Raw genomic sequence first — 27,833 nt, forward strand, 5'->3', positions numbered from 1 at the left:
CCCAATTAACGAGTAACTAACATTATAGGCAGTTCCCAATTGATGAAAGATGTCAAGCTATTTGCAGCTTTGATATATTTTCCTTACGGCGAACGCCCAGCCTTTCAGTGAATTGTTTTACGGTCTAATTAATACGTATACTCTACACTCACAATATTTTTTAAATGACTTACGACGACCACGTGTTAATAAAACTATTACACCGGTTTTCGCTAGCCGAATAACCATATGAAAAAACATGTATATAATTATATATATAACAAAGTAAAAATTAGTCGTCAAACATATTACACAAATTCTGCGTGCGCATATGGAATATATTTCATATATTCAGCTCTTGTACTTATCCCCTTAATGCATTTCCAACTGAGGTTTAAGAATGTGTGCTATACTCTAGTGATATGAAATGTTATGTATGACTCCGATTTGTTGAGAAGATAAGGGTCAACTCCCCGGGGGGGGGGGGGTAACTTCCCAAATTTTAGGGTAGGGATGTCCCGCTGAGACTTACGAAATGTGACCCATTTTTATACCGGAACTCTGATAAAGTAGACCCATTTTGATACAAGATTTTTGAAAAAGCATACCCATTTGTATACGATACCATTGAGAAAATGGACCCATTTCAATACAAGAATTTTGATAAACTGGACCCTTAGTTGAGCTAGAGATATATCTAAACTGTCTACGAAAACAGATTGGTCACGTTCCAATTCGTCTATCGTAATAGAAATCTCCATTTTTAATATGTTTTCAACTTATAATAAAATCCTATATTTAAGTATGACCGGATTTATATATGTTTTCTTAATTTACTTTCAAAGCCTGTGATAACGATTTCTTGATTCCAAACAATCAAAATTTTCTACAAAACATATATTATTATTCCACAATGACAGCCGGGAATGACAAAGTATAATTCCGTGTACACATGTAGCGTAAAGTCGGTTATTTTGACAGTCGTCTAATTCCGACACAATTTTCATAAATCATTTGCAGTAACTGCACTTTTCCCGGCACTTTTAGATTATGTAACGATTTCGTCACTTAATATATGACGTATGTTAATATATGATATCACAGTATCATCTTGGTCGATCAAGCAACAGATAAAAACAGTTAAGTTTCTGCATCTTTCCCGCTACTGAAATTTACTTTTTGATACCCATTTATATAGAAGAATGACATTTATCATACCCATTTTGATACTGATACTTTCAAATCTATATGCATTTATATACAAGCACATTTCTGTTTTCAATACCCATATCTATACTTAGATGCTCAAAAACATACCCATTTCTATGATTTTAGTCGAAAACACACCCCAATAAAATCGGCACACCCTATATACCCGTATATAGGAAGTTACCCCCCCCCCCCCGGGGTCAACTCATGATATACCAAACCCGTCACTTAGCAGACATCGCATAGATGTGCACTTTTATCTACGGAATCCTGAATCTGCAGAAGTAAATAAATCAGTTAAGCTTTGCTGCAAGAGGTCAATTAAAAGATGTTTTTCTCAGAGCTCTCTTTTTTGGAAGAACAAAACACAAACATTCTGCTCGAAATTGCGTGTGTTTATAAACAATAGCAAGAAAGGAAAATTATAACACAAAAAGGACGCATAAATTGATGACGTAGTACAAACAACACAATATCCTCGTTAATAAAGAAAGAGAACGTGAGTTCGGTAAGATATTTTTGTGTTGTACAGTATTTTGTTTTACATGGAATTGCATCATGCATACTTGTTTTAATATATGTTTCATTTTCTTGATTATACTTTTGCCTTGATTGTTATTGAGACTTTGCAAAAATACTAATTGTGATACAAAATGTCTTGTGCCGACCAATCAAAATTTGTTAACGAAAAAACCGGCTCGGAATCGCTCGGCATGATGAGGTTACGCATGCGCAATTAATTTCCTTCTACATTACATATAAAATAATTGAAGTTCGATATCAAGTCTTACCATGATCAAGCGTATACATCATTGGAAAGATAAATGCACACTCTTTTGAAATAATGCATGCCATTACATTCTATGAGTTGTAACTCAAAATTATTTACCTTAGTAAAGGCGTACCGGTTTTGACACCTGTGGAGGCGGCCATTTTGGGCTCAAATATTATGACCTACCATTGCCGGGTACCATCAACAGACAAAGTAGAGCACACAAATTGCATTTTTTCTTATTGCTTACAAATATACCTTCAATTTGATACCAAAACATATACCATTTGCAATGTTTTTTTACAAATCATAGGCAGCATGCACTGAACAATATGTGCTTAGTATCAAGTTGACTGCATGTAACCCTGCAAACAGGAGTTCCGGTTTGGGGTTATGTGACCTTGAGTAAACAGCGATGTAAATAAACTGATTGTTTTTAAACACAATTGACTTGGAGGACACTGTATTTGAGCTCAAAACAAGTTGTATTGCTAATTTTTCGGCATAGCTGTTTAACGTCACTTTTGACCTTACCTGACCTGTGTAAGTGTCCAATAAAATTCAAATACAATTTCCCGCTGCTAGACACGAATGAATACACTTCATTTATTCCATTGGCTGATTTGATTATACCACCAGGACATTGGAAACATGTCCGCGTCTTTGTAACACTGTTTAACTGCATGAAACAATTGTATCTCTAATGAAAAGGCTTAATAGATAGAACAGTTTTACACTCAACTCTCGACATCAATACAGTTTGTGCGTGCACCTTTTATTTTCAGAGGATTGCAGCGCAAGAGCGTTTGTACTTAAAGGCTATGTTCTCATATTCAGCACTGACTTCCATATTCCTGTCAACATGTTAACATGTAAAAGTATACAGAGTATTGGAAGCGTGGCCTCACTTTAATGCATTGCTTTTCAACCCGCGAGGTATCAGGGTCAGTTTGCGGCCAGTGTGTGTGAATGTCAGAGTTTATTTACAGGTCATCGCTGCGTCTTCACGACTACCTTATGTGCTGACCTGAGTTCGCGGCCAGTAAAATAATCGTCATATAATATAGACGCTATCGCGTGAACTAGGTGAACTGGAATTTTCTTTAGACCAGAAATATGTTAAATGAAGATATTCGGCGATATAATTATGGTATGTCAATAATAGATTCTTAATGTGTTTTCAACAATACCATGATAAATATTATTTTTGATTAATTTAACAAGAATTATTCCACCATATTGACTAATGTATTAAGCATGAGCGCGATGATTCTCGATACTGTTAATAATCGAATCAAATAGCAATGCCCGACAAACCACTAAAACACGGTTCTTCGAAGAACGCGCGTATAAATATTTAAAATATGTACGGATACTTCGCGTGAGGCCGGTTGAGTCATATCTTTTAATTTCACTTCCATTCTTCTTTTGGTTTTCTGTTTTGAATCTATAGGTTTATGACCAGCAATATGTAATACTGTAAAATAAGCCGCGAAAACTCCGCGTACCATCCCGTATTGCGTGTGATGCAGTTAAGAACTGCACAGAAAAAGACATTCGCTATCCTTGATCTCATTGAACTCTTTACCTTTTACAAACTCCAACCACAATCAACGCCGTATATCTTATTTAAAGATATTTCTTGTTTATGGTAATGTCCAAAAGCATATATACATTATTTTTTGATAACCTTTATAAATAAAATATGCAAAAAAAAATTAAAATCGGTAATAATTACGGATCGTCACCTTTTACGGGTCTTTAAGAGGCCAACATGAGAGGTGTTTGTAGATTACTATTAAATCATACTTGTCGTATATTGATTTGCGCCTTTCAGCCGGTGACTCGGCTAATCAATCCGTACGCAACTTAATTTCAGACGGCATCTATAAACGATTGAGAAAATGGTAGAGGCGGTCGTACAGGTCATATTGCTAAGCCACTGCCGTATGATTTTCGTCCAATAAGTACTTATATTCAATATCACATTCATTCGGGTTCATCATAAGCGATCACTTACTAAAGCATTTAACTCTTACCTGTAGATTTGCAAAAGTATTCCTTGCTGGTACATGTACGTAGACATATTCGATATTAAGTTTGATCTCAAGAATATACAATTCTGCAACAATTGCATACTATAAAAAGGTAAATGAAGTCATAAACAGGACTAGTCGAGGGAAATGTTGTCTGATCGCTCTTGTTTGCGAAACAGTTTATAGCAAATATTCGATATTATTGCGGACTCCATACTATGAACCTCATTATGAAACAATCATTGAACAACATTGGTGACACGAGAGAAAAACATTGGCGAAATGAGAGAAAAACATTGGCGAAATGAGATTCTAAGCTTAAGTCACTATACATCATTGGCACACGAAACAGCTTGTTTTCTTGTGAACATGAAGGCCATTCGAAATACTCGCCTGTAAAAAATATGGATCTCATTTATGTGCATGTGGTTTGGTTTAAAGTGGTTCTGAATTGTATCTATCAAAGCCGGATATATGAAATACAGTTTTGTAACACAACAGCATTCGATTAGAATTGTTTGGCATGCAACTAATGCAATCGATTTGATCGAATCACAGAAGCCGTAATTTGCTTAAAACGATTTTGTAATCAATATGCTTACTCCCAAAAACATGTTCGTTTGAAATACGATTGATTCTAATTATAGACATGATGCACATTCTAAATAAATTTATATTCTAAATAAAGTATGGGGTAATTTTAGACTGGAATTAAAAATAAAAAGCGGACTGTGGATAGGACCATTTCAGTGCTGAAGTTGAATAATTGACGTATTAGTGTTAACATAATTTTAATCAAGCGAACACCGTCGAAAGTACCCCTTCTCTAGCTCCTTATGGAATATATGTGAGCCACGCACTGGGGAAATTGGGCTCAGCGCATGTGCGAAAAGGGTCGTCCCAGCTTAGCCTGTGCGGACTGTACTTTACATATACAACATTTTACGCAAATTCGTTAAATCTATTTTTCTCCAAACCGCGGCTTTTCTTTTTATCTAAGCCTGTTTATTTCAACTTAATTTGAGGTTCAGCGTTGTTTTTTTTTCCGCCATTTTTTTATTTTTATTTTCCTAATAAAGACAAACCATTTATAAAAACGATGGATACAGAGAATATTAAGAAAGCGTCGGATACACGTTTATTGCCTCGAAACAAAAACTTGTACTAATTCATGTTTTTTAACTTCCCAAAAGGAAGGTAACTTTATTTAACACTTTTAAACTAGCGAACGACGGTCTGATGGTGGTCTGATAGTGCGCGCCAGTGCTACAGGCACCTGCAAATCGCGCCATTCGGAACAATATATCGAGCAGCTGGAATGTAAATGTAAATGTCACAACTAACACTGTTTTCCCCAAACGCCTTGTTTGTGCCACACACGGGCATTTGTTACGCAGTTCAAAGAGTTCGTTCAATATGCCACAAATACTATGTTCATTTGCCTCATTCCAAACCATCAGAAAATAAATCTTGCTAACTCAACACGCTTGTTGCCTTCAAACATGAATTATATAGGTTCCATATGAGTCTATGCTTTGATTACTTTTACAAAATACTTTGTGTGTCAATGTGAGTGTTTTCTTGTGTGTTATTTGTGAGGAAACAGTAAAGCTGCACATTAACCATGCTATAAAATATCGATTATATGCATCCTTTGGCGACTTAAAAACCTGAAAATTATAAAGCGTTGCAGCGCGAAACGATTAAATAAATTCGAGAATTCTGTTGTTGTCGTTATATTTTGTGATACTACGAGGATTGCTCATATAAAGTATAAAATACACCGCTCACTTTATGAACACTGATGGCCGAGTGGTCTAAGTGGTAGGTTTTTACTCCTGGGGTCAGTGGTTCGAGCTCAGATGAGGATTACATTTTATCTTTCTTTAATTGTATTCTTGTTTTTTTTACTGGAGCTTTTAGATCCAACGTTTATGTTTAACCCATTTATGCCTAGTGAACTCTCTCATCCTTCTAAATTGGATCAATTTATTTCAAAAATTACCCTTTCAGAAACATGTTTGCTGCAACTTTGCCGCAACTTTGCCGCAACTTTGCCGCAAACTTTTTTGTTTGCGGGAATGTTTGCAAGAACTTTGCCCGCAAAGTTTCTGCAAAGTTGCAAGAACTTTGCGGCTAGCGGCAAAGTTTGCAAGAAGTTTGCAAGAAACTTTTTCAAAATATTTGTGTTGCAGAAACTTTGCAAGAAACTTCTATTGAAAATACTGATATTGCAGGAACTTTGCAAGAAACTTTGAAATAATATTGATGTTGCAGGAACTTTGCCAGAAACTCCGGATTTTATGACAAAATGTTAATGCCCTACATGACAATATAAGAATATGAACTGAGTTTGATCATATCAATATTACTGTTGTAAAAACTCTTGACATTGGCTTACTATAGTAATAGTAGTTTTCTTAGTAAAGAATGGGCATACTTTCAACAAAATGCATCAGAGAGTTGCCTACTCTTGCCTGAATTAAATATGAGGTCATGATTGTAAACAACTGCGCAACATTACAAACAATAAAATATATAAATGAACTAAACAATATTTCAAAGTAGCATTAAGACAAGAAAGCAAAAGCTCTGGTGATAAGTATGGTAGCTCTCCTTATTCTTTGAACAGTACGTAAAGTTAAATAGGGAAATAATATAAAAACATTAATTGTATGGTTAAGTATGTTTATTTAAAAGCGCAATCCTTTTCCATTGGTATGAAAATGTATTTATAAGAAAATAATTCAGGAGAATGTCTTCCTTATTTTGGAGTTATTCTTCAGACGACAAAAGCACTGACAAAGGATGCTGGACGTTCGACTTCAGGTGCTTGTCGAATACTATTTTTTAGGTAAAAAAGGGAATAACTCTTACAAATTCTTGACAGAATTGTCGCCTAAAGTCAATAGAAGTATATAGGTCATCGAATTAAAATGTGCATAAAGTTTGAGTTGAAAGATTTGATAGTTTTTAAGAATCCATCTAAGTTAAAAATGACCATTATAGTTATGTACTATGTCAAAACAAGGGTACATAACTTTATGAATACATGTCACAGGGTTACCAGCCTTGCCACTTTTGAGTGGACAGATGTCCTGGGTCCAAGCTTGAAATGGATATCTAGATAGTTTTTAATACAAAATTGACCTAAAGAAAAAATTAAATTTATCTACATTTTGACCTCACACGTGCCTCTGTATATTTCAACTTGTAACAGTAAATAATATACTGGTATATAATACTACAATGGTCTATCGTTATTCCAGATTTACAAGTTTCCTCTTTAGCAAAGAATCTTAACAATTCACGCTGACTCAGATGGCAGACTGAAGACAATAGCTGCACTTTTTTTCTTGCAAACCTTTCCGTAAACAAAAAAGTTTGCCGCAAAGTTGCAGCAAAGTTGCCGCAAAGTTGCAGCAAACATTCTGTTCTGTAAGGGATCTCTTCTGATTGGTTCATTGCAGATTGTGAGCCAAATTTGAATGTGTAAACATGCATTGATCCACGCAGGAACTTTGCCTGTTTCCCGTGCACTGACGAAAAATGGAAGTCAAACCCGTCGTTTCGCTTGAAAACCTTTGTAAAAAACAATCAGTGTACTTGGAATGTGTCATGAATAGATGTAAAACAACAACAACAACTGGCCGTTATGGGAAATATCGGGCAGAATTAGGCGCGTAATAGGCAGATGAGACTTTAATCTTACTTAAAATATTGACAAAGTATGGAACGTCATTACTGACTTCATATGACTGTTGTCGTTGTTTGCAGTACATTAATCATTACTTTCAGTGGTATATACATTATGCTTTGTGCAATTTTCTTTACGTTCAGTACATTCATCGTTATATGCAGTAGTTAAAGTATTACGCGAAGTAGTAACAACATTATGTTCTGTCCAAACTTCTTGACGTTCTGTACATTCGACATTATGTGTAGCAGTTTTATCATTATGCGCTGTGCAAACGTCTTTACGTTCGGTACATTCGTAATTACGTGCAGCAGTTACATAATTATGTACAGCATCATGCAACATCACAAAACATGAAACAACATCACGCAAAAGGACGCAGTATCACGCAAAAATTAAGTAACATCGCGCTATACTATATATAGAATTACAGTGCTCGACATTGATAACTAAGTAACGCTTTGTAAATATGAAAATGGTATACTAATTTTCCTCATAAGGTAAAACCTTACTGTTTCACTTAGAGTCGAATGTTTGCATTACCTACATGCACACGAGGCTATCTGTATGTCTTGAATCTGAACAAAAACCCAGTCTTTATTGTTGGGCATATATGCTACAGTCATCGGATGAAAACTATTTGGTACGCAGTGCGCCCGCGGCACAAGCATTTCGTTTAAGCCATACGTAATTTCATGCCACAAACTTGTTAAAAACACATAGCTGCTAGTGTTGTTTGCAGCATGGGGCCAGTAATTACATGATCCTGTGCAGACACCTGCGTTAATATGCGTTGGTAACAACCACCATGTCCAATTAAAGTCTTCCATGGGAAGTGACCAGTCTTGGCGCCCACAGATAAGCTCAGTCGGATTGTCCGGATAATATGAATAATCTATCGACATTATTTCCTGTATATTATTAGCATTTCTCTTTTCCCTTCCGGCGAGTCCGTCGAATGAAGTCGGATATGGTGTCGACTGATGATTCTCATAGACAAGAATCAACGGCTCCTGGAGGCGGGAAATTGTATGCGTGTTTCCAATTGCACTCAAATGGTTCATTATTTTGAAATTGTTTAGTTGTTTATTTGTTATCAGAGCCGATAGATCACAAACAATATAATCTTCATAGATTACGAAGCTTACTTCAACTTTGTCGATAACGTCTGAAAATATGAACAGAAAATAAAAAATATTATCAAAACTGCATTAATGTTTGCAATTCTTTAATTTCACTGTACAGTATGAAGAATCGGCATGAAAATATAAGCATCCATTTAAAGAAAAATAAGATAAAAGTAATACCTGTATCTGCATCCACATACAGACTTATGCTGGTATTGCGTTCTTTCATTTTAGGCATTTTTACAACGAACTCCAGTCTTGTGACCTGCTCTAAATCAATGTCCTTCATGTCATACGATATCCACTTGTTTTTCCCGATACCGTCTGCAAAAAGAAAAGTAGGATTTATAATAATCTGAAACACTTCGGTATAGTATACTCTTGTGAGTTTCATCTTTTGACCCGGAATGTTGCATTCCGATCACCGCTTTTGAAGTCAACGTTCGTTATATTGTAAGATAATGTGTATGCTAGCTTTAACCAAACCCACCTTCAGTCATGTATGTGTGTTGTGTTGTAACGTATGTATTGGTCAGTATAGTACAGGTGGCCAGTATTGTACATTCAATTGGCCATTTGCTTAAAAAAATGTCAGATTGCATATCTCAATATTCTTATAGTCAATATTTGAATGTCGCAAACACATTATGCAAAATTTCAGAATCAGTTGCATAAAACTGTTATCAAAATGCCATGGTCATCGCAAATGCGTCGATTGCAAAAAGAGGTAGACCTCCAATCGTGATTTTGTTAGTCCTTGTAAACTTCTAACCTACTGATATTTACGTCACCGCTAGGTTTATATGTTCAAGGTCTTTTTCAGTCAAAACAGGATATTTACAATGAAGTTGTCCCACTACCATTTTCGTTTCTGCCCCAGTCAATAAAGTGTGTGTTTAACCTTGATTCTATTTACTGTATCTATGTCCCAAGAGCACTCCCACCTTCTATTTTAGATACTGATGTTTTGACTATAAGCATCTTTTTTTAAGAAAACGAGTCATTTTCAAAACGAATTGAAGCTGAAATTGCTTAATCTTTTCTACTTTAAAGGGGCATTTTCACGATTTGGTAAATTGACAAATTAAAAAAAAAGTTGTTTCAGCTTCGCAAAATTTCGTTTTAGTTATGATATTTGTGCGGAATCGGTAATACTGAACATTAACCATGCTCTAAAATATCCATTATATGCGTTTTTTGACGACTTGAAAACCAGAAATTGTAAAGCGTTGCAACGCGAAACGATGAAATAATTTGAAAAGTTCTGTTGTTGTCGTTATATTTTGTGAAACTACGGTGATTGCTTATAATAATTAAATATAAAGCTTATACCATGAGCACGGATGGTCGAGTGGTCTAAGCGGGGGACTTTTACATCCAGGACTCCAGGGGTCAGTGGCTCGAGTCAAGTCGAGGGTTACTTTTTTAAAATTGTATTCTTGTTGTTGTTTTTTTTGCTAAAGATGTTTATGTCAAATGTTTAAATTTATCAATATTAAGCATTTTATGACACACTTCAATACATGCCAAAATCGGTGAAAAGGCCCATTTAATGAAACATTTGAACTATTGACTGAATAATGCTAGAACGCCAGTGAAAGGTAAGCATAAATCTTGATTAAATTACCAGCAATTTTTTTCATATCATTTCATATGTCTGTTTTTCCCGAAAACGTTTGATCGCTTAATTACTTTAAACTTTAAGTCTAAATCAGTTTTAAAAAAGTTCAGTTAATTATGCAGGATAAACATTTTCTTTTCTGCATCTAATACTAGAATCCATCAAGCAAATGGGTTTGTTGACTGATTGTCAAAATAAAATGTTGACAACAATTATACAATAAAAGAACTTTGAACATCAGGGATCGAAATTACACTAATGACGTGGACTCATAATGAACATGTCATTTATTACCAATCTCATATGAAACTGATAACAATATAAAACGAATAAGAAGCGATCGACTAATTTTGTTATTTCATTAATTGTGTAACAATACGTATATCATTTGTTTAAGGGTATAAAACACAATCTTATTATATTAGTCCGAAAGGCACAGTTATTGTAGCGATACTCTTTCAATCCATAGGACATTGATTTGCGCCTTGATAGGTACAACTGTTTTTTCTTTGTATTTTCGCCTTTAAAAAATATGTTCTTGTTATTATAAATGGAGTTCTAAAGTTCCGATGGTTCTCATTGAATAATTTGAAGCGCTTAATGACCAATTACGAAACAATGTGCCTCTCTGTGAACAAGACCATATAGAAATGTGAACAATAAAAAAGAAATATACATATATCCTGTGACTTGATTGTTAGCATTATTACATGTATACGAGTTTAAACTCGGTTTCGTAAATCAAGCATTGATGACATATGTTATCTCATCTAAATATTACACTCGCAGGTGGTTAAACGGATTACAATTTAACATTTCTAGTGATGTCACTAAGTGCATTGCATAGTAAACGTTTGTTTTTGAGCATACATTTTTACCACAAACATGTGTTCTATTACCAGTAAGACAGCCGTATTGGCAGTTTTCTCGTATAATGCGAGTTTCGAGCTTTATTGGCGGGGCTAAACTTGTATGGGGCGAACAAATTGAACACATTATCGTCTCATATTAAAGTTAATTAATAATATATATTTTTATAATTTAATGGCACTTGACTATGAATCTATGAACCAACTAAATAAATATTGTACAAACAGAAAAATCGTCCCTCCACCCCGGTTTAAAAAGAGCAGGCTATGAATGGTAAATGATTGGTACATAAGTTATTCTGAAATTGTCCATTTAAAGCCATGTTATTTTCATTATAAGAGACGTGTTCTATGTCCTCAAAAGCGTAATATAATCCAACTACTATGTTTATTTTTTCCCCATGTGTAACTTCAAATTATTAATGTATAACAATTATATTGCAACTATTTATACGTGCAAAATATGTATAAAAATGTATGTAGTATTGTTTCTATATTTCTATAAATTTGTTAGGCAAAATAATCATTATACTTTCGTTATGCTTGTAGCACAAACCATTTTCTGTTCAATGAATTACATAATTTAAGACGATACTTACGGAATAGGCCCCTATAAAAACGAATTTTTGGTCTTGACTTGATTTTTTCCGAACTTGCTGGAATCAGTGTGCGTTCATCCTGCTCAGTTAAAATGTCATACAACATGGCCACATAGCCTGGTATTTGTTTTGGCCTCTTGGGTGGAACTATATACTCTTCACCGAGTTCTTTCTGTATGAAGTCTATTTCGAGTCCTTTTTCAAATGATTTCTGCTCAGGTTGGTCTCGTCTGGGACGTCGGTTATGCAAGTCCTCGTCAAAACAATGCGTGTGTTTATTGCCTTTTGATTGGTATTGTTGGCTATTTTCCGGTTTGAATTCGTTGGAATGCATTTTTCCATTGTTCTTTTCCGTCTCACAGTTGTTAAAAACAGCCTTTGAACTAGATTCTTCATATTCCTCACTGAACGCGTTTGATTCAGCTGATGGCGTATAGTTATCATTATGGCCTTGCGTGCTATGACGGTCAATGTCTGCACTTTCATGGATCCCATGTTTTTGTTCATCATCATGTTTTATGTGCATGTCATCACCACCTATATAATCATTATAAACCGATATAGGTCCATTTATGCCATTCTGTTCACTATACACACTCAATGTTTTTGCTGGCATCAATGTCGTTTTTAAACTGGAATCATACACATTTGTTGTATACTGTTCAACGTTAAAATCCTGCCATTTATCGTTATCATTAATGACCGTCATATGTGTACACACTCGACCAATAAACCCAATAATTAATATACAATAAAAACGAAGGTAAATGAGGTAACCCATCCTTAAATCTTCCTCACAACTTGTGAGATGCGCGCTTTTTGACTATCATTTTAACTATGACTATAATACATCTTGCACTGGCCTTATAAACACGATTTAAATGCCAAACGTTAAAGCTGCAGTAAACATTAAACTATTTATGTCCGATGTTTGTTTTTTCAAACCCAATGGAAAACATACGTAAATGCAGATATCGATTCAAATATGTATGTGAGTTTTACCTAATTTTTCAGAAGTAAATGCACCAGCGTAATATTTATATAATTCCACCAACGTAATTTAAGTATCACTTTATTGAAATCGTGGTTCTTCATAACCAAAAGAATCCATGACAGTTAGATGGAATAAGAAAAACGCGTCTTATGCAATTCTATTTCTTCAGTATCACATTTGGCATACAGTATTGATCTCAAACTACTGCTGGTGCACGAGCTTCAAGATATATTTTAACTCTCCTTAATTTTTAACCAACATGACTCGGTTAGAAACTCTTCACGGCCACCAAAGGCGCATGTCTCCCAACAGACAAAGCGGCTTGGTAATGCGTCGTAAATGTGTTGTTTCCGCATGTAGACATTAAAATAAACAGTACTGTTCATTCAGCGACTTATTCGCAATAAAAGAAGTTTTGTTTTATGAGAACTGACGTTATTATAGCATGGTGTTGAACTGAACAATTATTATGTTTATGTAGGACTAGTTTATTGTAAGACATGCATTATTTTGTTGATGTGAGCATCAAGTTTAAACGATATTTCATGATCTGGCTATACATATCACAGTGTGATTTAGCATGCCATATTGATTTGCACGGGTTTAATTTGGTTATAATAATGGTTTTCTTTGAGATAAATAATAATAAGTTCACCTCATGCAAATACTTCATGCACGAAGTGCGGTTAAAGCAGTTAAGGAGCAATAAAAACATAAAAAAAATCAGAGACGTAGATATCATGTTATCTACTTCTCTGAAAACAAATGTGCTTCTGCTTAAACATCGATCAACGTTAAATGTTAAAAGCTTCAGCCGTAGAAATGTAATTGTTTTGAAAGTCATCATGTTGTTTTATGATAGAATGATGACGCAACTTGGACACACATTAACCCATTTATGCCTAGCGTCTAGAAAAAAGGCCTTGGAAAACAGCGTAGACCCAGATTAGACGCCACATGATGCGGCGTCTCATAAGGGTCTGCGCTGTTTGCTTAAGACATATTTTCATTCTAGAGATAGAAATAAATATACTAGTCATCACTAATTTTGGAAATAAACTGATCCAATTTAGAAGGACGGAAACACTAGGCATAAATGGATTAAGCATCTTCTGTGAAATGTTCAGTGCAACCCGTCTCAGTGGGGTAACATTGGTGTTGTTTTACGATGAGAAAAACGTCATTTGTTCACGAAACATAACATTTAATTGTTCATGCTTTCATTAAACTCCAGCTACGTAATTCAATCAATATTCTCTCAATGCACTAACAACGGCAATCATTTTAAGCCCGCTTTCTTTCCCCATTAGACGTCTGCACAGTTTCCATTCCAATAAAGTCCCTATAAATGCAATCGCACGCTGCTGAGTTTTTTAATTTGCAAAATTGTACGAGTGTTTATCATGCGTTTAACATATGTGATTCTCATCTCTTCCGTTGCATGCTCGTCGTAATGATTGCATCATTACGTTCTCTCACTTTTTGAAAAGGTTGTGTAAGTTATGCAGGCTATGGCTGATATGTTCACTGATGATAATGCGTCGATTTCTTGCCATCTGTGTGTGGATTTTGTAAATGCAAGATTTGGGCGAATGTCGACAAGTGCTATGCATTTGAATGTCTTTTATGTCCCCACAGAGTAAAGCATTGTACGTTATTGGTCCTCAGTCTGTGCCGAAGCGTGTGTTTTAACTCCTCATTTAACCTTAAGTGAATCTCGCTCAAACTTTTAGAGTTGAATGACTATTTTAGATGATCGTAAAGAAAGGAATTTGGCTGAGGCGAGTTTATGCAGAATTTTGGCTCTTTATATGTTTGATAACAGTATAATATATAGTCCCAACATTTAGGGGTTGTAGTTTCTCTTTAATTACTTGATAGATTTTTATTAAACTTTCAGCTCGACCTCAATCTGTACATTGTCGTAAAGAAAGGAATTTCGGCTTCGACATGTTTTCGGCTGCGACATGTTTTCGTCTGCGACATGTTTTTTTGCAGAAGTATGGCCCTTAGTGTTTGTATTGTTAAATGTAGACTATACGATGGAAATGTCTAAACGTGTGGTGTTAGGGCATAAGTGTACGGTGGCATAGAGGTGACATTCACTCCTCTTTTTTAGATTGCACTCCTCTTTTTTCTATCTCGTGGCCACGACTTAGTAACTCGTATTGAAATACTACCCGTAAATTGATAAACTATTTATAAATGGATCCATAGAAAGAAACGGTAGTTACTAACCCGCGCGTAACTTGAGTCATCTTTCGCATAAGACGTTAAACCGATACATTCTTCACACGTGGAACCAAAAGACACAGAATAGTCTCTGGAACTCCAGTCTCTGGGTGTCTCCTGTACCCAATTAACGAGTAACTCACATTATAGGCAGTTCCCAATTGATGAACGATGTCAAACTATTTGCAGCTGCGATATATTTTCCTAACGGCGAAAGCCTAGCCATTCAGTGAATTGTTTTACGGTCTAATTAAAGGGACCGTCAAACAGATTTTGGCATGTATTGAAGCTTGTCATTAAATGCTTTATATTGATAAATTTAAACCTTTGAACTAAAAATCTCCATTAAAAAAAAACAAGAATACAATTTAAAAAAAGGAAAAAAGTAACCCTCAACAGGGCTCGAACCACTGACACCTGGAGTAAAAAGTCTCATGCCTTGACCACTCGACTATCCATGCTCATGCTTAGAGCGGATGTATTTTTTTTATCTGTATAAGCAATCCTCGTAGTATTCCAAAAAAAACGACAACAACAGAACTTTCCAAATTATTAAATGGTTTTGCGTCGCACGACGCTTTATAATTTTCAGGTTTTCATATCATCAAAAGATGCATATAATAGATATTTAAGAGCATGGTAAATGGTCAGTATTACTATTTCCTAAAAAATATCATAACTAAAACGAAAATGTGCGAATCTGAAAAAAACTTTTTTTTTAATTTTGTCAATTTACCATCTGTTGGACGACCCCTTTAATACGTATACTCTACACTCGCAATATTTTTAAATGCCTTACGCGTTAATAAATCTCTTAGACCGGTTTTCGCTAGCCGAATAACCAGATGAAAAAACAACATGTATATAATTATATATAACAAAATAAAAATTAGTCGTTGATACATATAACACAAATCCTGCGTGCGCATATGGAATATATATCATATCATCAGCTCTTGTATTTAATGCCTTAATGCATTTCCAACTGAGGTTAAAGAATGTGTGCTATACTCTAGTGATATGAAATGTTATGTATGACTCCGATTTGTTGAGAAGACGAGGGTCAACTCGTGATATACCAAACCCGTCACTTAGCAGACATCGCATGTGCACTTTTATCTACGGAATCCTGAATCCACCGAAGTAAATAAATCAGTTAAGCTTTGATGCAAGAGTTCAATTAAAAGATATTTTTCTTAGAGCTCTCTTTGTTCGAAGAACAAAACAAAACACAAACATTTTGCTCGAAATTGTATGTGTTTATAAACAATAGCATGAACGGAAAATTATTACCTTTAACTTTCAACTCGCAGGCTTTAGATTGTCACCAATACTGTGTTTCACGTTGACATTCTAGATCGACTTTAAGAAGACGGAGAATGCTAATTTCGTTGCTCTGGCTTCTGCATTTCCTACGCTTTTCCCGACGCTTTTGGTTAATTTTCTACGCTTACGATTAATTTCATACGCTTTGGTTAAATTTCCTACGCCTTTGATTAATTTACGATTGGCATATTCAGACTCGTGCTACCAGCAGTTGGTAACTCTTTCAAGCATAACGTTTGCGAATTTAATTTTTAGTATATTTTTAAAGTTTTGAATTGCAGCTAGAATAAGAAATTACCTTCAACTATGAGAAAGTAGCGAATCAAGCAAACAAACGTATGGGGTCAACTTGTCATATTACAAAGGTTATTACCGACAGGATAAATGGCTGGTTCATGCCATCGAGCCGATTATCGAAGTGGGAGAAAGCGAAGATTCGAGATTCGTGACATTTGCTGAAAAACAAGAGAAAATAGCATGCCAGTGAAACAGCTTGTTTCAGTACATGAAGAAATGTTGACTTGTCGAATTAGGATTCCATACCTATCCATACGATGCAGAATGAATTAAGATAAATCAACCAGGCAGAATGTCACTCGTCACATGTAGTCTACTTGTTCTAATCCTTCACCGAGTAAGCCGTACCAACACACGCGTTATTTCATGAACGGAGCCATTGACGAACGTCTACATGTACTCACATAATGCATTTAAATAGCTGAACTTTTAAATCGAACACTCGTAAAACTTTTTTGAATAAATCAAGTAATCAAAATGATATGTCGCTTCTTGTAAATCAAGAACTGTGTTGCAATTTGTTTTACATTTTAATACATGTACATATGTGTATGGATTTTTTAAAAGATTTAAATGTTAACTCTTGTTTTCAAATGTTTGTGACATATTGTGTACACATTGTACACATGGGAGTAAAACAGAACTACAAATATAAACATGCCCTTAATATACCCGTTTGAAAATGGCTGAGCATTACAAACGCAAAACTTAATGATAATTTGGATAGTTTCTGTTGTTGTGTTTATCAACACGTTGATCGCGTTCATAAACTGAAATACGCATGCTTCAAAATAACAGTCTGGATCATAGGCGCTCGATGTCAATGTTTAATTAATTTTTTTTTTTTTTTTTTTTTTTGTTACCCGTTCTTTATTATCATGCATACACATACTAAATCAATAAAAATCTTCCGACCAAACGTCTTCTTAAAAAAGAAGATAGTTTGACTATGTACATAGATATTGACAAGGTAAATCACTCGTCATTTTCTCAACCAACGGAAGTGCGTCATTACCCATAACTAAATCGCTGTCACCCCGCTTGCTTTTTGAAATGCGCGCGCAAGCCGGGAACCTCGCCATTTCTCTATCTACTTTCAGTTTCAACAGAAACCTCCACATACGATGTGATAAATCCCTGTTACTATTGTTTCACTCACTTAATTGGGTAATCAACAAAATATGTTGTAAATTGCATACATATGAATCATTCCTTACTAACTGTTTAACTTGATTTCGTCTGCCTCGGTGATTTCCAGAAGAAAAAAACAGCGCGTCAAAAATTAAATCTGGCGCCCAAAGCGTGTATTGGCTGTTGTTGTAGAGAAAGAGCGAGGTTCCCGGTTAAATATGTCAGGATAATTATGTAACGCGCAGAACAATAGCTTCTTGCTGTTTATTTCAACTTAATTTAAGGTTCAGCGTTGTTTTTCCGCCATTTTATAAATTTATTTTCCTAATAATGACATACCATTTTAAGAACCGATGGATACAGAGAATACTAAGAAAGCGTCGGATGCAAGTTTATTTCCTCGAAACAAAAATTTGTACTAATTCATGTGTTTTTTTAACTTCCCAAAATGAAGGCAACTTTATTCAACACTTTTAACTAGCGAACGACGGTCTGATGGTGGTCTGATAGTGCGCGCCAGTGCCACAAGCATCTGCAAATCGCGTCACTCGAAACAATAAATCAAGCAGCTGGAATGTAAATGGAAATGCCACAACTGAAACTGTTTTCCCCAAACGCATTGTTTGTGTCACACACGGGCATTTGTTACGCAGTGCAAGGAGTACGTTCAATAGCACACAACTACTACGTTTATTTGCCTTACTTAATATGTTCGCTGCTTTCACCATGAATTATATAGGTTCCATATGAGTTGCTTTGATTACATTAAAAAAAATACTTAGTCTGCCGTATACCTAATTATTTTAAATGTGTGTTTACCTTTTTCAGCCTGTTTACAGGTTTTGACGCTTTGATATGAGTTTGCAACTCATCGGTTTATTTCGAGAGTTAAAAACACATTAATTGATGATTGCATAATCTAATCAAAGCCTTTTAACTTATTGGTGGGAAAAAACAACCCATTAAGACAATAGTTGTACAAATCTTATGAAAGTATTCTATAGACAGGGACATTGAACGTCGTTCCGTCAATAATTGCTTCGCGGGTCCTTATACGGACACGACACTCCATGTTGGTCCAATCCGTCATGCTTGTTGCTGTGATACTGTAAAATAATAGACGAACTCCGAAATGAGCTACGGAAAAGGTCAACTAAGCTTTGTTTACAATCAAAGCTGGCGAATAAGGAGTTCCTTGACATGCCGTATTAAACGTTACTAATTCAATGAAACTATATTTGGTGGATAAACCTGGCCAGCATTATTAGTGCCTATAGATTAGTTGGAGTTTTCCCCCGTTGTAGGAGGATCAAGATGACAATGCTACTGAAACGCCCGGATAGCCGAAAGGTACGAAATAAGTAATATTGAATAAACGATTCTTCATTATCACTATTACATATTAAGTTTAATGGAAATATGTACCGACAAGCCCATGAATTGGTCTTATTGTTTTTGAACTGCAAGGTTAACGTGTAAGCAGCTGTAAGTTGGATAAAATATACAATGAAAATTTGTCGGAACATAACGAGGCGTAATTTATAAACAACTTTCGTTTGGTACAAAGACACGAACAATTACAACATGATTTTCGCATTTTATGACACGATGGTTATTTTACCTCATGCTACTCGTAAATTGTGTCCGTTAAGTAGTCTTTGACATTTCGCCTTCATTATGCGATGTATTTAACCATGTTGTAGACTGTCGATTTGCATACACAAAGGTAGTGGCTGACGTGAGACAAGTAATCCAAGAGCTTGAGTGCGCACCTATTTTATTATTCTCTTCGTATTCGTTAAATTATTCTCACAAACAATATATTGTGTTCACCCAAACCCAAACTGCACGCTTTCCGTGATGTGACGAAAAAACGGAAGTCAAACCCGTCGCTCCACTTGACAACCCTAGTCGAAAACAATCTATTTGTACATGGAATATTTCATAAATAGATGTAAAAAAAAACTGGCCGTTATGGAAAATATCGGACAGTATAAGCGCGTAATGGGCAGTGGAGGCTTTAAGCTTACTTTAAATATTTACTAATGTCCGCTTTGAAGGTGCTGTCCATTGTAAACACTACACGCTAACATTACGAAAACATGCTCAATATAGGATGCTATCAATCTCATGTGGAAATTAAGGTACATGTACTAATTGCTACTTTGCAGGTGCTGTCCATTGTAAACACTACGTGCCAACATTACGAATTCACGCTCAAGATAGGAAGCTACCAGTCATATATGAAATTTTAGATACATCGAGAACAATGATGGATTTACGCCACAACCATGTTTAAACAATTATGTCCCAAATTTTAAGCAAACAGACATAAACCCGAAATCAAACTTTACCAAGTTGACGTTTTGAAGTTAAGCTCAGTGTAATTTGTAATGCATACATGTATGTGCTCAAACAAGGAACTGTGCATGGGTGTCCAAAACCATCAAAAACATATGCTTACCTATACCATTACTCCTGACAATATAAACAAATACAATTTTGATTACTACACTCTGTTATTTAACGGACAGTGTACTGGCATAAAGCAGTACGTAATCCCTTTTAAAACAAAAATATTATTACCAGCAACTTTATTCAAATAAAACAGGGTAACAATATGTGCATTTTATATTTATTAACATAAATACAGTTTTTTTTGTTTACACAGTGGCATCCATGTTTAACACACATGTTTGCAATCTTGAATATATGTTCAACATATGGGTTTAGAATACGGAATCCTTGTCTAACATACAAATTTGCAATATTGCGTTTATGTTAAACACACCTGTTAGCGATATAAATTACCACGCGGGCACGCATAGCTTAAGTCTTCTTCTTGGATTTTGATTGAACATTCATTGCAATAAAGACGCCCACACGTGCATACCTAATGCAAACTTAAATGTTTTTAACCTTCATATCAACATACTTCCAAATATATTAGAGAAAATCGACCATCAAAATTGAAACCAAACGAAAGCATATTGACATGACGAAGGGAACATTAAATATGCAATAAATCTACAAAATAACACCTCTGCTTTTGATGTGCATGTTCCTTGAAAGGCGGATCGTCACCGCTGTGTTCGTCCGTACGCAATCTTATTTTGATGGTATTGACATTTCGCTGACGTGAAACGAAGTTCTCCTATGTCCGTCCTTAAGTCATACCGGCTGTCACACGTACCGTTTCCGTCCGCGCGAGATCTCAGACGCTAATGATCTGAATTTGATAAAACCTCATAGGTAGTCAGATTTTTCCGATTGAATGATTGTAAAATATTATTGCTGAGTCCAATTTTGTTTTCGCGCGAGATCTTAGACTTTCATGATAATACACGAGTAAATATTTGTGAACTTGTAAGGTCGTTCCGGTCAAATGATTTTATGGATTTTAAATAATTTGTGTGACACTTAAGTGATGTCCTCAGTGATAATCCGAGCCATTACCATCAAACATGACCTTGAGAAAATCCCTCGACATTAGTGTGTTACAGATCATGACTACCTATTAGTGGTTGCACATTATATTTGCATGGATACCCGAGGCAAGAAACTATTGCATTTGAACAGTTTTAGCAACAGGCAGAAATAAACCAACAATCAGTAAAAACTAAGTTTCACTTGACAGAACCCAATAACAAAGCTAACTGTCAAGAAATGTGGACCAGACGCGACTGAAATAGCAATGTAATCATGATGAATTTAATAAATGTACATGTACAGCTTCAAGAGTCATGACTGAGAGCATTTATCACTTGAGGGAAGATATCAAATACCAGATGTAAAATACGAAATTGAACTGAAAAACATTGAACAGAAATGCACAAATGGATCAATCAATTAGGGAATAAATAATGCAAGCAAAACTTGACTGTGCTGACTTAGAAAACAAAAAACTTAAATGAAAAATACACAAGCTATAGCTTTGTAATGCTATTAAGAAAAAACTACAGAGGAAAATCATTACACTTAATTTAAACATTTTTTTACCACACCCTTGTGTTATAAAGACTTTGTTATCAGCTTATTATATACCATGCCATTCAACGCTTAGGATATTTATATGTGCATTATTATATAGATATGCTTACATACATAACTGTATTTAGTATTTACGTGCAAGTACGTAAGTATGTACGTAAACTGTTTAAAAATGATTTAATATGAATTTATTTGTAAAACAACAGTGTATTATGTATTTATATACACCTTCACAGCGCATGGATATTTACTATTATGTATAGCGAATGTATCTATATTATATTATGTAATGAAAATCAGGCAACTAAACGCAGCATCACGAAAAATCACTCAGCATGCAACATCACGCGATATAACAGAGTATCACGCAGCAACACGCAAGATCACGCAAGATCACGCAAATCACACAGCATAACGCGGCATTAGGCAACAGCACGCACTATCGAGAATCATTACACAACAACTCTCGATATCATGCAACATCAATCGAAATCAAGCAAAATCATACAACATCAAGTATAATCATAATGCACCGAGCAACATCTTTCGACGAAATGCAACATACCAAAGTATCACGCAACATCATACAGTAACCACATCATCAACCCTAGTCGAAAACACATCACACAACATGAAGCAACATCACGAAAAAAGACGCAGTATCACTCAAAATCAAGTAACATCGCGCTATATGTACTATATATTACCGTGTACGGCATTAATTATTAAGTAAAGCTTTGTAAATATGAAAATGGTAATAACTAATTTACAAATATGGTAAAACCTGAATGTCGAATGTTTGCGTTACCTACAAGCACACGAGGCTACCTTCATGTCTTGAATCTCAACAAAAACCACTTCGTTATCGTTGGGCTTATATGCTACAGTCATCGGATGAAAACTGTTTGGTACGCAGCGCGCCTGCGGCACAAGCATATCGTTTAAATGCATCGTAATTTCATGCCACAAACTTGTTAAAAACACATAGCTACTAGTGTTGTTTGCTGCATGGGGCCAGTAGCATGATCCCGTGCAGACACCTGCGTTAAATTGCCTTGGTAACAACCACCACTCCCAATTAAAGTCATCCATGGGAAGTGACCAGTCTTGGCGCCCACAGATTAGCTCAGTCGGATCGTCCGGATAATCTGAATAATCTCTCGACAGTATTGCCTGCATATTATTAACATTTCTCTTTTCTCTTCCGGGGAGTCCTTCGAATGACGTCGGATATGGTGTCGACTGATGATTCTCATAGACAAGAATCAACGGCTCCTGGAGGCGGGAAAATTTATGCGTGTGTCCAATAGCACTTAACTGGTTCATTATATTGATTTTATTTAGTTGTTTAGTTGTTATCAGAGCTGATAGATCACAAACAATATAATCTTCATAGATTACGAAGCTTACTTCAACTTTCTCGATAACTTCTGAAAATATTAACAGAAAATAAAAACATAATAAAAACTGCATTAATGTTTGTAATACTTTAATCCTACTGTACAGTATGAAGAATCGACATGAAAATATAAGCATCCATTTGAATAAAAATAAGATAAAAGTAATACCTGTATCTGCATCCACATACAGACTTATGCTGGTATTGCGTTCCTTCATTTGAGGCATTGTTACAACGAACTCCAGTCTTGTGATCTTCTCTAAATCAATGTCCTTCATGTCATACGATATCCAATTGTTCTTCCCGATACCGTCTGCAAAAAGAAAAGTAGGATTTATAATAATCTGAAACACTTCGGTATCGTCTACTCTTGTGAGTTTCATGTTTGACCCATAACGTTGCATTCCCATCACCGCTTTTGAAGTCAACGTTCGTTATATTGTAAAATAATGTGTTTGTTAGCTTTAACCAAACCCACCTTAAGTTGTGTATGTGTTTTATGCTGTAACGTATGTATTGGTTAGTATAGTACAGTTGGCCAATATGGTACATTCAAGTGGCCACTTGCTTAAAAAAAGAATGTCAGATAGTATATCTCAATATTCTTATAGTCAATATATGAATGTCGCAAACACATAATGCAGAATTTCAGAATCAGTTGCATACAATTGTTATCAAAATGTCATGATTATCGCAAATGCATCGATTGAAATCTGAAAGGAAGTCCCTTGTGATGAATTTAAAAAAGGGCACAAACAAGAGAAGTCACAACTCTTTAAAAAAAACGGACACATGATGATACATGTATTGGCAGTTCCGCAAACGAAGCACATATTAAAAGATGCAAATGATTCCATTCTCCGTGGTCTGTCTAAATTGTATAATTGTTCTGCTTTTGATATACTTCACCTACATTATAATTACATTTTTTATTGGATTTAGGGTCAACATTTGTATCAATCTCCACAACAACAACAATGACCCGTTACAAACCTGTGTATTGCAAAAAGAGGTAGACCCCCAATCGTGATTTTGTTAGTCCAGGTAAACTTTTCGGGTTGTTCTATTTCTAACCTTCTGATATTTACGTCACCGCTACGTTTATATGTTCAGGGTCTTTTTCAGAAAAAAACAGGATATTTACAACGAAGTTGTCCTACTAACATTTTCGTTTTCTGCTCCAGTCAATGAAGTGTGTGTTCTACCTTGATTCTATTTACAGTATATATGTCCCAAGAGCACTCCCACCTTCTGTTGTAGATACTGTTGTGTTTTGACTATAACCATCTTTTTTAAGGAGTCATTTTCAGATCGAATTTAAGCTTTAATTGCTTATTTTCTACTTTAATGAAACATTTGAACTATTGACTGAATATTGCTAGATCGCGGGTGAAAGGTAAGCATACATCTTGATTAAATTACCAGCAATATTTTTTATATCATTGGATATGTCTGGTTTTTTTTCGAAAACGTCTGATTGCTTAACGTCTTTAAACCGTAAGCCTAAATCATTAAAAAAAGTTCACTTCATTATGAAGGATAAACATTTTCTTGTCTGCATTCAAACGGGTTTGTCGACTGTTTGTCCAAATTAAATTTCGACACAAATTTATACAATAACATAACTTGTACATCAGGGATTGAAATTACACTACTGACGTGGACTCATAATGAACAGTTTCGTTTATGACCAATTCTCATATGACAATGATAACTTTATAAAACGAATTAGAAACGATCGACTAAGTTTGGTTATTTCCTTTAATTTTGTAACAGCAAGTATATCATTTGTTTAAGGGTATAAAACACAGTCTTATTATATTAGTACGAAATGCACAGTGATTGTAGAGATACTCTTTCGATCCATAGGACATTGATTCGCGCCTTGAAAGGTACAACTGTTGTTTTTTTTGTATTTTTTCCATTTAAAATATGCTCTTGTTATTATAAATGGAGTTCTAAAGTTCCGATGGTTCTTATTCAATAATTTGAAGCGCTTTATGGCCAATTGCGAAAAAAATGTGCCTCTCTGTGAACAAGGCCCTATCTAAATGTGAACAATTTAAAAGAAACAAAGATCTATCCTATGTGCTTGTTACCATTATTAAATGTATACGAGTTTTAACACGGTTTTTAATATCAAGCATTGATGACATATGTTATCATATCTAAATGTTATACGTGCAGGTGGTTAAAAGGATTACAATTTAACATTTCTATTGATGTCACTAAGTGCATTGCATAGTAAACGTTTTTTAGCATACACTTTTACCACAAACAAAATACACAACCATGTCGCACGGCCGTCTGTAATTTTGATCTATAATCCCTTAATATATACACATACTTTAAATGATCTAAGTTATTTAGTAATCATGCGTCAAATAATCCGTATGTGCGTTTGTCCGTCCGTCTACTACTATGAACTGTTCGTTGCTGCTAGGCTTGCAATATTATTGTACTAAACAAATGTACTATCTGCTACATTTAAGTAATTAAAGAACCCTCACAAACACGAACGCAAAGGATTTCAGCTGCACAAACAGCAGAGAAACTGTATTATAATACACGGAAAATTGTATTTTTTATTTAGAATGACCGAATGCAAAACAGGCTGCTGTAAGACCGATGCCATAGTAAAAAGTGTAACACACATACATTGTGAATAAGTATATTGTCAACATAAGCACAAATGGGCTATTACCATTTTTTGGAATCTGAACCTCCAACGTTATTGAAAACAAGATGTGGGTGTAAATACAATTTCAATTTTATTACATTACTTAACGCAATGATCGACAGGACATCATTTAGTGAAATAAATAAGAGCTATTTTGCATCTGTATTGACTTTATTGCTACGTTGTACATTTAAAATTGGAAATCATCAGCTTGTAAATTGCACACATGGAAATTGCACAAAAACTTAATTGTTTCGAACCATAGATGGAACGATATACAATATTCACACAATATATATACATTTAATTATATGCGGATCAGCATATCTAGTATATTTATATTGTCAATATCGTGCTAATTTGATAATTAACATTACACATTTGTCACAATTTATATAAATAAAACGATTTGAAAAAAAAAACAATTCTTTACCAGGAGCTGTATTAAAATGTATACCAGTTCACGTGTACAAGGTTGTAATATATATTTTTTATGACACTTGGCCATGCATCTGTGAACCAACTAAATAAATAATGTATACATACAAAAACCATCCCTCCACCCCGAAATATGGTTTTAAAAGAGCAGGCTGGATGGTAAAAGAATGGTAAATAATAGTTTAAAGCTGTGCTATTTTCATTATAAAACACGTGTTCGAAGTCCTCAAAAGCGTAACATAATTCGTGTGCTAATGTTAAATGTTTTCCCCATGTGCAACTTCAAATTATTTAAGTATAACAATTATAAAGTAACTACGTGTACGTGCATTTAAAATGTCTGCGGTATTTTTTCTATATTTCGATAAATTTGTCAGGCAAAATAATCATTTTACTTTCGTTATGCTTGAAGCACATAACATTTTATGTTCAATGATTAACATAATTAAAGACAATACTTACGAAATAGGCCCCTATAAAAACGAATTTTTGGTTTTGACTTTAGTTGTTCCGAACCAGCTGGAATCAGGGTGCGTTCATTCTGCTCAGTTAAAATATCATACAACATGGCCACATAGCCTGGCATTTGTTTTGGCCTCTTAAGTGGAACTTTAATTTTATGCTCTTCACCAAGAACGTTCTGCATGAAGTCAATTTCGAGCCCTTTTCTAAATGATTTCTGCTCAGGTTGGTCTCGTCTGGGGCGTCGGTCATTCAAATCACTATGACCTTGTGTGCCACGACGGTCAATGTCTTCATTCTTATGGAGTCCATCGTTTGTTTCATCATCACAGTTTATGTGCTTGTCATCACCACCTATATAATGATCATAAACCGATATAGGTCCACTTATGCCACTCTGTTCACTATACACACTCAATGTTTTTGCTGGCGTTAATGTCGTTTTTAAACTTGAATCTTGCACATTTGTTGTATACTGTTCAACGTTAAAATCCTGCCATTTATCGTTATCATAAATAACCGTCGTATGTGTACACACCCGATCAATAAATCCAATAATTAATATACAATAAATACGAAGGTAAATGAGGTAACCCATCCTTAAATCTTCCTCACAACTTGTGAGATGCGCTCTTTTTGACAATCATTATGTGTATGACTATAATTCATCTTGCATTGGCCTTATAAACACGACTTAATTGCCAAACGTTCAAGCTGCAGTAAACATTCAGCTATTTTTGTCGGATGTTTGTTTTTTCAAACCAAATGGAAAACAGACGTAAATGTAGATATCGATGCTGAAATAAATGTGATCTTTAACTCATATTCTGAATTGAATGCACACACGTATTATTTATATAATTCCACCTACGTAATATTAGCATCACTTTATTGAAATATAAACATCTATTCAATCATTATAATATTTTAATAATTCGTTTCAATGGAAAATTTGAGAAACAAGTTTAACGATTT

The 27,833-nt window shown here is 34.9% G+C and overlaps 2 protein-coding genes across 4 annotated transcripts; both read right to left on the bottom strand.

Annotated features, from left to right (window-relative positions):
- Positions 1-7,683: 7,683 nt before the first annotated feature.
- LOC127862558 (uncharacterized) lies at positions 7,684-13,164 on the bottom strand. 2 transcript variants are annotated; one of them, XM_052401734.1, is made up of 3 exons: positions 11,910-13,164; positions 9,021-9,144; positions 7,684-8,861 (listed from the first exon to the last, which is right to left on the bottom strand). In XM_052401734.1, exons 1-3 carry the CDS (start codon positions 12,688-12,690, stop codon positions 8,843-8,845), a joined length of 924 nt encoding a protein of 307 aa, XP_052257694.1. In that variant the 5' UTR covers positions 12,691-13,164; the 3' UTR covers positions 7,684-8,842. The 2 variants fall into 2 exon arrangements, with proteins under 2 accessions (XP_052257694.1, XP_052257693.1); XM_052401733.1 differs by having other exon boundaries at positions 9,001-9,144; positions 11,910-13,157.
- Positions 13,165-20,525: 7,361 nt separating this feature from the next.
- On the bottom strand, positions 20,526-27,498 carry LOC127862559 (uncharacterized). Of its 2 annotated transcripts, none has more exons than XM_052401736.1 (3): positions 26,859-27,498; positions 23,448-23,591; positions 20,526-23,154 (listed from the first exon to the last, which is right to left on the bottom strand). In XM_052401736.1, exons 1-3 carry the CDS (start codon positions 27,454-27,456, stop codon positions 23,132-23,134), a joined length of 765 nt encoding a protein of 254 aa, XP_052257696.1. In that variant the 5' UTR covers positions 27,457-27,498; the 3' UTR covers positions 20,526-23,131. The 2 variants fall into 2 exon arrangements, with proteins under 2 accessions (XP_052257696.1, XP_052257695.1); XM_052401735.1 differs by having other exon boundaries at positions 20,526-23,309.
- Between the last annotated feature and the right edge of the window lie 335 nt (positions 27,499-27,833).

Source organism: Dreissena polymorpha, chromosome 16 (assembly GCF_020536995.1).
Source record: "Dreissena polymorpha isolate Duluth1 chromosome 16, UMN_Dpol_1.0, whole genome shotgun sequence".
NCBI classification, from domain to species: domain Eukaryota; kingdom Metazoa; phylum Mollusca; class Bivalvia; order Myida; family Dreissenidae; genus Dreissena; species Dreissena polymorpha.

What these genes read in the sequence shown, in the direction of transcription:
- LOC127862558 (XM_052401733.1), bottom strand. Translation starts at nt 12,690, where the DNA reads ATGGGTTACCTCATTTACCTTCGTTTTTATTGTATATTAATTATTGGG. An exon ending in TTTTTATAGGGGCCTATTCC is followed by an intron (nt 9,145 to 11,909) that starts GTAAGTATCGTC and finishes TTCTTTTTGCAG; the next exon opens with ACGGTATCGGGAAAAACAAG. An exon ending in GTATGTGGATGCAGATACAG is followed by an intron (nt 8,862 to 9,000) that starts GTATTACTTTTA and finishes TCATATTTTCAG; the next exon opens with ACGTTATCGACAAAGTTGAA.
- LOC127862559 (XM_052401735.1), bottom strand. Translation starts at nt 27,456, where the DNA reads ATGGGTTACCTCATTTACCTTCGTATTTATTGTATATTAATTATTGGA. An exon ending in TTTTTATAGGGGCCTATTTC is followed by an intron (nt 23,592 to 26,858) that starts GTAAGTATTGTC and finishes TTCTTTTTGCAG; the next exon opens with ACGGTATCGGGAAGAACAAT. An exon ending in GTATGTGGATGCAGATACAG is followed by an intron (nt 23,310 to 23,447) that starts GTATTACTTTTA and finishes TAATATTTTCAG; the next exon opens with AAGTTATCGAGAAAGTTGAA.